The 14900-nt window shown below is 52.2% G+C and overlaps 6 protein-coding genes across 6 annotated transcripts; 4 read left to right on the forward strand and 2 right to left on the reverse strand.

The window, feature by feature from the left end:
• Positions 1-666: 666 nt before the first annotated feature.
• PC9H_000056 (uncharacterized protein) lies at positions 667-1641 on the reverse strand (the record flags this gene model as incomplete). Its single annotated transcript, XM_036769719.1, has 4 exons — positions 667-870; positions 929-1007; positions 1070-1490; positions 1551-1641. The coding sequence occupies 4 exons, from the start codon at positions 1639-1641 to the stop codon at positions 667-669; spliced, it is 795 nt and encodes a 264-aa protein (XP_036635564.1).
• A 1653-nt stretch (positions 1642-3294) lies between these two features.
• Positions 3295-4184, forward strand: PC9H_000057 (uncharacterized protein; the record flags this gene model as incomplete). Its single annotated transcript, XM_036769720.1, has 2 exons — positions 3295-3633; positions 3696-4184. 2 exons carry the CDS (start codon positions 3295-3297, stop codon positions 4182-4184), a joined length of 828 nt encoding a protein of 275 aa, XP_036635565.1.
• Positions 4185-5408: 1224 nt separating this feature from the next.
• On the forward strand, positions 5409-5891 carry PC9H_000058 (uncharacterized protein; the record flags this gene model as incomplete). Its single annotated transcript, XM_036769721.1, has 1 exon — positions 5409-5891. The coding sequence occupies one exon, from the start codon at positions 5409-5411 to the stop codon at positions 5889-5891; it is 483 nt and encodes a 160-aa protein (XP_036635566.1).
• A 2822-nt stretch (positions 5892-8713) lies between these two features.
• On the forward strand, positions 8714-10227 carry PC9H_000059 (uncharacterized protein; the record flags this gene model as incomplete). Its single annotated transcript, XM_036769722.1, has 5 exons — positions 8714-8981; positions 9040-9124; positions 9178-9305; positions 9373-9477; positions 9545-10227. 5 exons carry the CDS (start codon positions 8714-8716, stop codon positions 10225-10227), a joined length of 1269 nt encoding a protein of 422 aa, XP_036635567.1.
• Positions 10228-10503: 276 nt separating this feature from the next.
• PC9H_000060 (uncharacterized protein) lies at positions 10504-11046 on the reverse strand (the record flags this gene model as incomplete). The annotated part of the gene is made up of 4 exons (XM_036769723.1): positions 10504-10587; positions 10648-10755; positions 10847-10876; positions 10939-11046. 4 exons carry the CDS (start codon positions 11044-11046, stop codon positions 10504-10506), a joined length of 330 nt encoding a protein of 109 aa, XP_036635568.1.
• An 818-nt stretch (positions 11047-11864) lies between these two features.
• Positions 11865-14692, forward strand: NUO78 (NADH dehydrogenase (ubiquinone) 78K chain precursor, 5-prime end; the record flags this gene model as incomplete). Its single annotated transcript, XM_036769724.1, has 11 exons — positions 11865-11940; positions 11997-12080; positions 12144-12192; positions 12247-12264; positions 12318-12341; positions 12393-12440; positions 12494-12556; positions 12612-13839; positions 13910-14217; positions 14286-14525; positions 14596-14692. 11 exons carry the CDS (start codon positions 11865-11867, stop codon positions 14690-14692), a joined length of 2235 nt encoding a protein of 744 aa, XP_036635569.1.
• Between the last annotated feature and the right edge of the window lie 208 nt (positions 14693-14900).

Below are 14900 nucleotides of genomic sequence, written 5' to 3' on the forward strand. Positions count from 1 at the left end.
ACGTAACAAACATCGCGAACGACGGACACGTACATAGATTATCTCATGGATAAATTTAACTGAGATTATGCCGGTGGAATCGACGGTCGTCGGACCTCGCGGTGCGCAGATGATTAGTAGTTTCTGAACAGGAAGAATTAGTGCATATATATTCCAGAGATGAGCCTGACTGACCCTGCTTACCGTTTACAAAACCAAGCTTTCGAGTATGGACCAACGGTATCTCCTCTTCGTGGCGATGTCATCCAATGCATATGAAAGACACAGTGTCGAGATTGGGTGGAGAGACGGCGCAAAGACTTCTGGTGTACAAACTCAGACTGTGGTGCGACGGGCGCTTGCCACGCAAACCAGAAGTTGGTCTGAACTCAGGAATCTATCTAGGAAGCTCGATATCTGCTCTCAATCCAGAAAATAGTGGCTACCAACTGTGAAGACCTAAGCTGAAGCGCTAAAGGCCTTTTCACCGCACGAAATGATTGGAGGCAAATACAACGCAGATACGTTGCAGAATTGCAGAGGGCAGTCACTGGTGAAACTGACGAGGGAAAAAGAGGTGATCAGTATTACGAAGCTACCTCCGATACGGCAGCCCACCAACTCGCTCGAATGTCCGTGGGCAATCATGGAATCGATTCATGGTGGCATTACTGAAGTAGGAACTTGCTACTGGATGTAGCATTTACCACATCCGTCGGGGTATTGCGCAAAGTAGCCATAATTATCCGCGTTATCGACGGCTTGATCAGGGTGAGCCTTCGCCAGCGCCAAGCACCCAGTCGTCCCATAGTCCTCTTCAACTCTACCGTTATTCGTCCCTGCTACGCCGTTCAAGTGGAAATGGGACGCTTCGTGAATGATTGACTGGCCCTTAAAGAACACATGAGATGCGGGCCCTCAAAGGCACAGCGTTTTATGGGAGACTCACATTATCATCATCGCTTCGCAGCAAGTTGAAGAAACCTTTACATATTCTGATGGTTGCAATTCTGGTGTGCGGGTCCAGTCTACAGGACGATTAAATCAATACGTTGAGCAGTATGTAAAGGGATTGTGCAAGAGAGATCACCCCATTGGCAAGCTGTAGGCATTCGTCCAGTATTGGTCGATCATACCACCGCAGTCCGGATCTGTGCTATCCATGCATTGAAACGACCACTGATCGAGTGGGTATGCACTGAGTCGCTCGAATCGGTCGTACACAATCGTGTAGCGCGCAGGAGAGTACGCGCCGAACCATATCGTGTAGCTCTTCATATCGGTGTTTGGCGCTGGAGGATTGCGGCCTCGCTTGCGGAAATATCTGACAACGACGGCGATGTGGGTGTATGAGTGAGATATACCAACGGGAATGGAATCCCAGACGTACTCCCAAGCTTCGGTTTGGTAACGCTGGGCTACAGGGATAGCGCGTCGGAGCGTCTCTGTTTGCTTAGCATCGCAGCCGGGAAAGTTGGCGAGCGCATTGTTGGGTGCATCAGCGTTGCGTTCTGATGATCGTTGCGTCAGATGGTAGCAAATAGCTAGGTATATTGATGTCGTGGGCGTACCGGACAACGCTGCGCCAGCGGGCTGTGCTAGAGCAGCGAGGCAATTCGCAGAGATGGTCAATATGGTGAGGAGAGCAGATTTGCTGAACATGTTTGTAAGCGATTGAAACGATGAAGCACTGGAGACAGAAGAGACCCACCGACACTTTTATACAATCCCGTCGCGGCGCTTTATGAAAACCGCGACACCCGTTGGTGGGCCTTTACTCGCAGGAGCAATCCTTGGGCGATGAGGAGTCTTGACGTAGTGAATGGCACTACCCATAGTTTGTGTAACTCTTCCGTTGATGAAGGGAAGCCGTATGTTTGATAACATTCAGGGGAGAAGACGCGACTTCCTATGCTCGACAGAGACTCGAACCATGTAGAGTGGTCTCCGACTATCCTAGAATGGTTTGGGAGGACGAATCAATGCCAGCAAAGTATTCACGGGGGGCAGATTCGAAAACGCTCACCTGGGAGATATATATTCTCCAATACAATTCAAGAACTCCACTTAGTCTGGAGGAATGGCAGGAACAAGAATGTACCGTCGAAGTACAGGAGGGACGGTGTTTCGGAGGTTCACGGAGGTGAAAATCAAGTGACTTGATAAGATAAGATAGCGAGCGCTTATTTCTTGACTGGCGGCAATTTGCCTCTCGCTGTCACCGTAGCGAAGAAGGAAAGGTTCAGGCGAACCTCTGTCACTTGACTCCACTGAGGGGAGATGTTTCGCGCCACCGCAAACTGGAGGCCATGCTGGCAATTCGCTCGACTGGTACCGCAGGCCCTGGCCGTCACATCGACTCCGTGCATTCTCGCACTTCTTGCGCTCTAGAACCAAGTGAATGGAAGCGGGTTTATCTCCCGCTGCACCAGTCTATCAGTCAAGCATACGATGTGAATCGTGATCGATTTCTCGATGCTGAGGACGAGAGGTGTAAAAGTAACGTGAGTTGTGGTTTCATTCGTTGTCCACGTATCGCCCGCATCTAATACAAGATGTTCTCAAAGATGACAACTGTTCTCGTATTTGCCATGGTAAGCTTGCGGCGCTTGGACATCCGACTGCTGCGGCCAATGTTCGTCAGCGTGCTCCATTGTACGCCTGGACTATTCGCCGACAGTGTGGTCTATCAAGGTCGTGATGTTGAGGTTAAGGCGTCATTGTCGCTCGCTCGCTCACAATGCCGATGCAAACTTGCCTGGCTGCGATACCACTCAGCAGGCAACGCTGCAACGCGCTATCAATATGTGGCAACGAGATTCCAGCAAAGACCCGCACACTCGTCTGCGTCCTTGCCCTCCTCCACTACCCCGTTGGTAATACGCGCTCTAGTTACTTCCAATATTTGGGGCCCAACCCACCAGCGAACGCTGACCTTGCGCTCTATACTACCTGGTTTGGCGTATACGATTATGCACGTTACACGACAGTATCGCTTCCTCCATGTGGACTCGTACCCACTCGATTCGTGGTTGGCACCAGGAAAATGCGGGGCGTTGTCACAACTTGCAACCAACGCCGCCTCGCACTCAGCCGAGTAAGTACCGGTTCCAGTTTCCTCTACCCCTAGACTTGTGTGTTGAACATCGCGCAACTCGAGATCTGCAACGGCTTCTGGTTACGCCACGCGATTCATAGGAACGATGCAATCAATGTTAGCGCTACTTTGCCATCGTCAGGGACGTACTATACCCCACGAGGCGACCCACTTTCACTACATCGATGCTACAAATGCCGCTTTTATTGGGACGAACCATGAAGACTACGGTGAGAGCTTCTTCAGGGGTTTGGCAACCAACCGCCCCCGCAGATGCTGGGCATAACGCCGACAACTACGCCTTCTTCGCTGACTACTTGGACCGAGCAACCCCTTCATCGCATTCCAAGCTCATGTTCAACTACTTGAACAGTAATTCCGTGGTTCATTTACGTGATCAAGGATGGGACGTACCCCACCAATATCATCGATCGGTGGACGTCCCAAAGATGTTGACATCCGAGATCTGTCTATGTCTAAAATTAGCAATCCCCATACCAACGGCTACGGAGCGCTCGTCGCTGGGTCGTTGGGTCGTCGTTGAGCTTATTAACCACGTATGCACGCACCTACTCCTACGGGCAAGATGTTCTACCGGGCCAGCAACTTCGACGTTCAGAACGGCGCATTCAACGACATCGCTGGTAATCAAGTCATCAATACGTACCACAACCCGCAAATCGTCACAATAGAATCCTCACGAGGCGGGCGCTGTACGGTTGATCCGTCACTGACAACCGAGTCCATATCCCTTCCAACCTCTGAGCCATTCAAGAGCTTCGTTGCGCTCGCGGTGGATGTTCAACGCGCTCTGTTTCCTATCGGATATATTGTCAACGAACCGGGTGTATTCGACCCCTTGAAAGACGACCTCATGCTAATCATCAAGTCCGCTGCATTCTTGAGTAGAAATCTTGAGCTTGTTCAAGGCAACCCGTACTTTCCCTCCCTTTTCGGTGGCGACATGATGAAGACTCGTTGCTTCATGTATTCCGAATCTCTGAAACGATCCTTGGACGAAATTCGACGTTACCATGATGGACTCAAATTTACGCTGATTGTGCCGATATGGAGGAGGGGAGTGGGGACGCTAATATTGAGAACATAATCAGTACGATCCGGCGAGACTTAGACGTCTAGACGCTTGCCGCGTTTCGTTCATGTCTATAGCTCACTTGCGCAAACTAAGAGAGTGAGTCCCGCGTTTTCGAGGTTAAGACACAGTTATTGACGCGATTCGTGTAGGCATGTTTGGTGGAAGGAGATACGAGCACTTCCTGAGGACGTCGTATCGAGTCTCGAAACTCAGCGCCGACGTCTCAAAAGACATCCCATCAGTCGCTCAAGTAGAACTTCGCCATGTTCTCATCAACTTCGGTCACGGCTGCACGTTGCCCGTCCCGCTCAGCTCATGCGCCACTTATAAGCATAAGGACAATTGAGCTCTTTCTTGAGAAGGAATGATGGATCCTTACGAGGCTCCCTTAGGGCGTGGAAATATTCTTTCGATGAGTCACTGGTCATCCTACGAGCGAGATACACTGCTTTATCGATTCTTCGGACGGTCGAGTCATCGGGCGGTCTCAATTCAACGAACTTGTCACCTCAAGACAGGCGACCCAAGAACTTGCATTCGTACCTATCTGGTCCAACGAGTGTAAGTCTGGGGATAAACACGCCAGCCGCCTAATTCAAAATGGTTTCTATCAAGCCGCGACTTCTATCCAATTGGACCCTTAAACTGCCGTTACCGACTTCAAAGGACTCGTTTTGAATAACTGGACACACCTCCCCAACCCGTACTTCGACCTAGACCCTCATGCCGCAGCTATTATCATTGCCACAGTCCACCCCCTGGCTTCGATTGACTACTCCTATTTTGCCTTGCAACTCAATTCGGCCACCCATTGTTTGCGTCTCGCTACCGTGGCAAGACCTCTCCCAAATCGCATATCGGGATCCCTTCATATTCCGAGGCTTAAATCCTCTGGACCAGACGAGACTACGGGAAGCATCCACCATCGTGATGCATAATGCTCGTTGAACGCTCCGCGCGTTGACCCCGCGCAGAGTGGAATAGCATACCCATGTGTGGCACCATTGTCATTGTGGCCGTGGCTATTCTCTGGACACGAATGGCACGCACCGAATCCTGCCCACGTTGCAGTGTGGCCATTCATGATACTTGCCTGAGACATATAAATTGCGTTCCAGGACTGCATTCTTTTATCCCAAACCCCCACCAGTCGGACGCTTCGCCCGGCATCTCGTCATCGACCCCAACAGCGCACATTTACATTTACACTTGTACAATCTTCTACCGGTAATCAAAATGCCCCGCGACACGACAAAGTCTCTGCCCTCCCGCCCGCCTCCCGCCCCGTATCCGGCGCGCCGCCCATTGCCAGAGACACGAACGCCCACCAAAGAACAAGCGACCCCGACCAAGCCCAAGTCTTCTGCGCAGGCTCGCTCCAAGACCAACGCATCCCCGTCCCGCGGCGCCGCTGCCCTGTTCATCCCCAAAAGCCACGGCCGCGGCGCCGCTGTGGAAGGCGTCCAGGGCTCTCCCTCCCGCACTCGTAGGACCATTCAGTCCATGCGCCTCGAGCTCGCCAACCGGCCGTTCCCTGCTCCTGCGCCGCCCGTAGAAGGCCTCCGAGGGAAAGACTACACTCCTTCTGACATCACGAGCCCCGATGGCAAGAAAGTCCTCAAAAAGACTCTGCGCCCGGAACCGAAGTGTAAAACCGCGCTGAAGAGGTTCGACTCCATTATGATTATGGAAGCCCCCAGGGAAAAGGGACGAGCTTAAGGACGAAGTTGTCGTTTGATTAAATACCACCTAGAACACGCTAGTCCGTGCCTTTTCTTTCTCCAGCCTTTCCGCGTCTTCATCATGACTCCTCATATTTATTCCCGTTTGCCTCAGTTTCTCGCGTACTTATACCCACTACACTCTTTTACTATTCTCGATCCTTTCTTCTCTTGTATTCCTCCCTTATGCATACTGCATATACTTCACTCTCCTTGTCTTCTCTTTCTTTCGCATCTTCTCGGTTCATCACTATCGCATTGTACACTCACTGCACAATCCTTCATGTATGTAACAGTCCTCTCTTGTAGCTAGATCCATCAGTACCCATCGTTCATGTATCAAATTGCAATTGTATTGTCCTTCTCATAGTAATTGAACGACACCCGCACTATACTCAGCGAAAATCTAGTCCGCGAGACATCACCGCTGACTTCGAGCGGGGTAACCAGCCCTGGTTCCTTTAGACTTGATTGAGGGCCCATGATGCGTCGAACAGACCTAGTATTCGATACTTGTGAGTCTATCATTCCTCAGGGAAATGCACGTGAAGGCCCATCGACGCGAGCGAAGCAAAACTAGGAGCCCCAGAGGCGATCAGCACCTACTGGTTCAACCTAGCTAACTCTTCTCGCTGCAAATGGACTAGCCTACACAAATAACGATGGGAACGGTTGCGGGCCAGCGGGAGGACGATCCGGCAGATTCGTAAGGGATATGATCCCCCAAGCACGAGCATGAAAATCGGGTCGAATGCTTCGAGGTAATCGAAAGGAAAGACGCTATGGGACTAGCAAGGACGGCGATACTACGGCCTATGACCTATGACATTTGCAAGGTTGGTTAATCGGCGGCACGAGAGGAGAAACAGGGATCTACCTACGTGTCGCGTCGAGGAGAGATAGCCGTCGATACTCGTGACTTCATGCTGTGTCAGCCCGTGGCCTCTTCTGGCTCGCGTGCACAAAGCACGAACAGGAGTGTAGGGAAGACGAGCACCGTCGTCGACCTACATAGCTTCGGTCTCCGTCCAACTAACTCCTCGTGTCTTGCGCCATGGGCATTGTTTCCCAAAGTGTGTCGTGCGATGCCCCCTGAGAGACTAGATCATGCAAAGAGAACGCCATCCCTTCGCCATCCCGAACGCGGCGACGGTCCAACTCCAAGGACTCCACCTCTAATCAAGCGATCAGACCTAGAATTTGACCTCGTGTCTAAGTTGGAGAAGGAATGTGAAGAAAGACTGATAACCAGGCCCGCGCACCTTCATCTTGCAAGCGGCGCCTGGTCTAAGAAATGCGGAGTAATTCATGGTTTCGGCAAGCACTCGAAGTGCAGGGGGGTTTGACTCTGAAAGCTGCACGCGCGAGTGCAAGGTATGGGGCTATCTGACGCCATGGTAGCGTTGCTGGGTATGTAAAATTATGTTCGAATAGTACTCACTCGTGCTCCCCTTCATACAATCGGCTTCGCCAATCCGTAGTATACCAAATAGGTTGGAGCGTCCGAGACCACTCTGGAAGGGTATTCACCGCTTGCAATTCCGGGTGCTCGCCGCTTGGAAATCTACAGCGAAATAGAGGATTCCTTTGGACATGAATAGCACCCGCGACATCGGTTGCCGCCGCGACGAGGGTCAGGTGTATTCCGTCTCATACCTGAGCAGAAGGTGGTAGAATTACTTAGTATCTATAGAACGATAGCACCCGCTCCCCGTTGTCGCGATGATGATAGCCGTTTTTGAATGCCGTGGGAGCACGGTTCACTGGCTGACTGTGAGAAATAAGCTTTGACTGTGAGAATGTTGGATCTATTATTATCACACAACTTGGCCCAGCGTCTACTAGGAATGATCAGACTGGGACGGATACTACTCCCATGCCAATAGCACTGCGGTATCTGAAATCGATACCGCTTTGCATGATGTTATGATCGTCGAAACCTGTGCTTGGACATCAATCTCATGGCCATTCCAGCAACCAGATCAACGTTAGGACATTTCCACCATTGTATCTCATCGTGGCATCAGCAATGAAAGAACCCTTCGGTTACGATTACAACGGCGGCGACTTGCTCAGAAATGGTGCGTGTCCAGTGTTTTGTTTCAGTCTCAGGAAGGAGCGGGGAAGTAGTTGAAGCCGACTTCGATCTGTCAGATTACAAAAAGCATGGGCAGGCTCTTCGCCTCGCCCTTATTGGCCTTTGAAAAACGTTTACAACTATCTCACGTACTTGCTTTCAAGGCAGTGTCGCAGTGACATCTAATTCATCGGAGCTAACCTCAACATCAAGAACTTCTGCCTCTAGTAAAAATGGAGATCATGAGAAATTCACGCGGCCAGGCGAGTGATTGCATCCGTGTCACTCGAGGCGCCAATGAAGCCTCGATACCATCTGCCCTCAAATGTCACTCCACAGCATCGTGCTGCATACTTGCCGCTACGCTTATTGCAAATACCAACGGCCATGTGATAAGGTTTTGCGGCGCGCTGAATTGTCTCTACTTCTTCACTTCTTCCATCAGACTGACGGTCTCCGTTGCATTTTTAGTATGCTACTCGCCACGAATAGCTTTTGTTTGGTATGGAGACAGACGGACTATAAATCCCCCTTCGTAAAGCCAGGTTTCTTCAGCTCAGTCTCCCCACCTTCCTCTCTTCAGCACCTTTACCTTCTTATTCTTCGTCGGTGCAGAGCATCTGCCATTTGACTTTCATCTTCGAACCCCTCAACCTTTCAATTTCATCGACTAGGCCGTGCCTTCTCCAAATCTTCCCTCGTCCATCTTTAATCATCATCTTATCGCCTTTACTTCGTTCGACATGAAGGTCATCTTCCAACTCGTCCCTCTCCTCGCAGCGGCCCTCCACGTCTCCGCACACGGTGTCATCACAGCTGTATCAGGCACGAACGGCGTTACTGGTGCAGGTTTCGGTGTCGTTGCCACCACCCCCCGCGACGGCTCCCGACGCAATCCATTCCAACAAGACTCCAGCATTATCCGCGACAAGGAAATATCCAGCGGCAAGGCTGACGTCTGCGGGCGAACACTCGGAGGAGGCGTCAACAACGTGCAGACGATGCTTGCAGGTAAGCCTGAAACTCGGTGGCTGAACCCGACGACAACTAAAACTCGTCGTTCCTTCAGCGGCGTCAACCGCTGGTCTACCTACTGCTGCTCCCGACGGCTCCGTCCAAATGACACTCCACCAAGTCAACGGTGATGGCGCGGGGTAAGGATCATATCATCGTGCCCCATTTGGTCAATCTGATAGGATCTTGGCAGACCGTACACATGCCAGGTTTCCGCTGATGCTACTGGACAAAACTTTGTCGCTATGACCGTCACGACCCAAGTACCCGGAAAGAACTCCAGGAGTAACGCCAAAGCCACGGATTTCCCACTCGTCGCCCGTAAGCTTATTTCCCTTTATTACATGCTACTACCCTGTACCCTTGCTTACCACTACTCGATGTTCAGAAATGCCTGCTGGTATGACTTGCACCGGCGGTCCTAACGGCGACGCCTGCCTCGTTCGATGCCGCAACGCCGCTACTGCTGGTCCTTTCGGAGGATGTGTTGCTGGTAAGCCTCCCCCTTCGTCGTTTTGCACCCAACATCATCTGACTACGACGCTCCCACCATCTTTCAGTCACCACTGCAGACAGCGCGAACGTTGCTCCAGCCGCCGCTGCCGGGACTGCCACTGGCGTTGCCGCAACTGGTGCCGCAGCTGGTTCCAACGTCGCGAACGGTGCCGGTGTCGTTGCTGCCAATGGTGCCAATGGCGTTGCCGCTGCCGCCGCTCCAGCAGGTGCTGCGCTTGGTAACGCTGGCACTGCTGTCGCAGGAACTGGAGCCGCCGCCGGTGCTGCTGGGAACGCTGTTGCTGGTGCCGCTGGCACTGCTGCTGCAGGTCTCTCTGGAACGGCCGCAGGAGGGGCCGCAGGAGGCGTCGCTGGTACAGCAGGCTCCGCCGTTGCGGGTCTCCCTGGTGTCGCCTCTAGCGGAAACGGAGGCGCTGCTATCGCCGGGGATGGTGGCATCACTACCGGTTCAGGTAGCGCAAACGGAGGAGCTGCGGTTTCCGGGGCTGGGGCCACTGGATCTGCGACCCAAGCTGGGGCCACTAGCGGCCGCACCTTCGCAAATGCACAGGCGGGAAAAGCAGGGTTCGCACGCGCAATTTCGAGGACTCAGAAGAAGGTCGTGCAAGCGGAGGAAACAGCCATTCCCGATGTTTCGCTTGAGGAAGCTGATGCGGCTCTTGCTAAGGATCTTGACCGCCGAGAGCGTGTGGGGCGCTCGAGGATTGTTGGTCGCCAAATCCTTTGAACATTACTTTGATATAATACTCTGGAGGCATAAATAGTTTGACATATCATGGACACTTCTGACGAATCTTACATTTTCATTCTTCTCGTCTTGGCTTTGAGGTCTGAGTAGTAAGAGTGCGGGAGCTAGAATCTTTGAGTTAAGCGTTTAGATGAGCGGCCTTCCATTCAGGTCCTTATCCCTCAATCGAGATCGCCTGAATGACACATCAGATTTATTAACGACAGGGAAAGCACATCGTTGGACACGCAAGGCGGTCGGATGTTGTAAAACCAATCAGGCCTCTTCGCCGGCAATAGGATCGTCTCCGTCGCTGGACGATTCCGTGGACAGCGCCATTTTGACGGCCCAACAGGCGAGCTAGTTTCGAGGCAATGCTGTGAGACTCCCCCAGGATCGAGATGAACAATGGAGACTCACGACGATCATCAAAGCAACAACAAGTTTGAGGACAATCCCCACCCATCGCCTTTCGCCGACAACTACCTCGTGCTCCGGCTCGACATTGCGTTCACGAAGCGGGGGCTCCTGTCGAAGGCTGGGTTAGTTGGCGTTGGAAACATTGTCCCGGCAGCGCAGGGTCGTATGCTTTCGGGATGTTTGAGTTAGTTGAACGTACGAGTTCATTGTACTGTTCGCTGGCCGTTTCCTATTGTTCCATAATCAACGCGTTGAGTGGGTGGTAGACTCTAGGAAAGATAACGGACGTACCCGCATGATGCTGTTCGTATAATCCGGACGAGGATACGGGTGGTATCGGTCCCGAACGACGTAGGCTCTACGACTGTGCTTTTGGTGTTTACTGCGGTGAGGAGGCATTCTCGACTGGGGTGCTGGTAAGAATTCTATTGAACCAGTGGGCTTTTAAACAGAGGCGGAGAGCATGGACGGCGAACGCGGTGTTTGGGGTGTTGGACATTCTCCTTGAGAGCATGGAGGCCGTGGAAGCTTTCCAGCGAATACGCAAATGAATTTGATGCTGATGTTGTGCCATAAAAATAGAGGGTTCTCCTCTCCGTTCCTTTTTTCAGCGATTTTCAGCGACGGCTTCTCAAACCCAATCATACAACGTAATGTCACCGTTCACGATAGTAGGTGCACACCAAACATGAGGAGAAGCAGAAGCAGACGATTGAGTTGGCTCAAGCCAATACCTCGTACCCATTGATCCTATATAAGCTAGGACGTAGCGAGTTTCCTGGCGCCCCTTCCCCAAGAGCTTAACGAAGCTTATTGTGGTCCACGATTGATCCAGCTAAGACGTGGCTAAAACAAAAATAATTAAATACTGTCAAACGGAGCAATACGAGTTAAGGGTACCCCTAAGCGTATAATAAATCTTCAGAGGAACAGCGATCGTTCAACTTCGGTGGGAAAGAGGCTGAAGTATGAACTAAAGTAGGAAGTAACAGCCCAAGCCTTCATTGAGCCCCTAGCTAAGTAGGACGGCGCCTGCCGCCATCACCCAGCGCTTACGGATGAGCTTTACAAACTCCGCCGCGTGTGAAAGCAGAAATCGGCGGATTGTGGTTGGCCATCGTTCACAGCGACGAGCTACTTCCGATTTTTCACTTTTATTCCTGCGGGCTCAGTGCCCCCATTCCCTGTAACGCTTGTCCCCCAAATTCGCCGTCATTATGCTGCGCATAGCCTCTGTCGTACCAAGACCAACTTCAACGGGACTCATCGGGAAGGTCGTCGGTTCACAAACAAGTGCGTTCCGTATGCTGGCCTGACGACCAGAGCTCATCAACGGCGACGATCCTTAGATATTCGCAGCATATCCTCAACGTCGTCACGGCAAGCGGACATAACATTGACGGTGGACGGGAAGGAAGTCACGGTCCCGCAGGGTACGCTCTGTTGCTTGGGGTTCGTCTAGTCGGAGAACGGGAGACTCAGGTGTCCTGACTTAGGTTCGGCGTTGATTCAAGCATGCGAGGCCGCTGGCTCTACGATACCTCGGTGAGTGCTCACTTATGGCTGGTCCCATGTCGGCGTTTGCTGACCCCGCTCCAGGTTCTGCTACCACGACAGGTAAGTCTCCCCGCCGCCGAAGCCCTTGGATTCCAGAACTCATGGCAGTTGAGACTTGCAATAGCAGGTAACTGTCGGTACGTGCTGCTCGACTCAAATCACGTCTTCTATCTCTCATTGAGCTGTAGAATGTGTCTCGTGGAAGTAGAGCGCTCTCCGAAGCCGGTAGCATCATGGTACGTCTCCGACGATCACTCTATGTGGCCTGGATGTACTCACCGCACCACAGTGCGATGCCGGCGATGCCTGGGTCGAAGGTATGGACGAATACGCCGTTGGTTCATGAAGCTCGGTGCGTGTCCACTTCCTCCGAACTTCCGTGTCACTGCTGACCTCTATTCTTACAGTGAGGGTGTTATGGAGTTCCTGCTGGCAAATCATCCTCTCGATTGCCCTATCTGCGACCAAGGAGGAGAATGTGACCTTCAAGACCAATCAATGCGCTACGGCTCTGACCGAACGCGCTTCCACGAAATCACTGGCAAGCGCGCCGTCGAGAACAAGGACCTGGGCCCGCTGGTTAAGACAAGCATGAACCGGTGTATCCAATGTACCCGCTGTGTGCGCTTCGCCAACGAGGTGGCAGGTGTGGAAGAGCTGGGTACGACTGGGCGAGGGAACGACATGCAGATCGGGATGTACGTGGAGAAGACGATGGACTCGGAACTAAGCGGCAACATTATCGATTTATGCCCTGTCGGTGCTTTGACAAGCAAGCCATACGCCTTCCATGCCCGTCCATGGGAACTGAAGAACACCGAATCCGTCGACGTTATGGACGCTGTTGGGTCAAATATCCGAGTCGATTCTCGTGGCGTGCAAGTAATGCGTATACAACCGCGGACAAACGACGATGTCAATGAGGAGTGGATCAGCGACAAGACACGTTATGCTTACGATGGCCTGAGGTTCCAGCGACTGACCACCCCGTTGATCAAGCAAGGTGACAGATTTGTGCCAGCAACGTGGGAGGAAGCTCTATTGGCGGTTTCCAACGGTCTGGCCGCCTCGGGCGCTAAGGGAGACGAGATTCAGGCTATTGCAGGTCACCTTGCCGACACCGAGTCGCTAGTGTCTCTCAAGGACCTCATCAACAAGCTCGGCTCCGACAACCTCGCCCTCGACCAGGTTGGCGGTTCATCAGCGCCAGTCCACGGCGTTGACGTCCGCTCGAACTTCCTGTTCAACTCAACCATCCCAGGTGTCGAGGAAGCCGATGTCATTCTCTTGGTCGGCTCAAATCCACGGCATGAAGCCGCCGTCTTGAACTCCCGCATTAGAAAGAGCTGGATCCATACTGGTCTCGAGGTTGGGTTTATTGGCGAGAGAGCAGATACCACGTATGGGTACGATTACCTCGGCGCCGACGCGAAGGCTGTATCGGACTTTGTCGCAGGAAAGGGCCCTTTCGCCGCCAAGTTCAAGAACGCTAAGAAGCCTTTGATCATTGTCGGAAGCGCGTTGGCTGAACATAAAGACGGACCTGCCGTCTACAATGCCCTTGCGAAGTATGTAGAGACCAACAAGTCACGGCTGGTTACTCCGGAATGGAATGGGTTCAGCGTGCTTCAGAGAGTACGTCGTTCTTTCTCTATTCCCTGCGTTTCCTCTTTGCTCATCGTCCTTCGCTTACTTCGCTGATCAGATTGCGTCACGACCTGCCGCCTACGAGGTTGGCTTTGTTCCTTCAAAGAAGGCATCACAAACGAAGCCCAAGTTCGTCTATCTCCTCAACGCGGACGAAGTCGATCCAAAGTCGATCCCTCAAGACGCGTTCGTAGTCTACCAGGGACATCATGGTGATCTAGGAGCCCAATTGGCTGATGTCTGTCTGCCTGGGGCTGCGTACACAGAGAAGAGCACAACATGGGTAAACACTGAAGGCCGGTCACAATTAGGGAGGGCCGCAGTCCCCCCGCCTGGTGCCTCCAGAGAAGATTGGAAGATCATCCGGTACGATTCTCGTTCTCATGATGCTTGTCTCAATAAATTTCAACTTACGTGGTCGATTATAATCTTAGTGCCATCTCCGAATACGTTAAATCGCCGCTACCGTATGACGATGTCCTTGCTCTCCGCGACCGTATGTGGGAGATATCGCCATCGTTAGTGAGGTACGACATCACGGAGAAGACGTCGGTGGATGTTGCGCTTGCTGGATTGAAGTCGCTGTCAAATAAGACGACTGGGGCCAAGATCACGGGCGAGGCATTCCAGAAACCCATTGAAAACTTCTACCAAACAGATCCGATATCAAGAGCGTGAGTTCCCAGCCTCCTCCCTTTTGTTCCCTTCGGAAAGTTTCTGACTCGGGACTTCCTTGATGCTTAGATCTGTGACGATGGCACAGTGTACACGTGCTTTCGTGAAGGGAGATAATTATGGCTTCAGTGATGTTGGCCGAGGGGCTGAGGCTGCCTTCGCATGAGTACGAATAGAGTCTCGTTAAACGGATCCTCCTCGCGCTCTGCTGCTCTCTCTTCTCTGTCGTTATCAAATAGTTATAGGTCCCCGGCTCTGGGTAGAAGCACAAGAATGTACTTAGAAAATCAGGCGAACCTTGCTGCATAATACCTTTATTTTCCAAGCACGTTCCGAACTGAGAGCTTTTATTTTCCTTGCTCCGGGAAAGGTGA

Source organism: Pleurotus ostreatus (genome assembly GCF_014466165.1).
Source record: "Pleurotus ostreatus strain PC9 chromosome Unknown scaffold_1, whole genome shotgun sequence".
Taxonomy (NCBI): Eukaryota; Fungi; Basidiomycota; class Agaricomycetes; order Agaricales; family Pleurotaceae; genus Pleurotus; species Pleurotus ostreatus.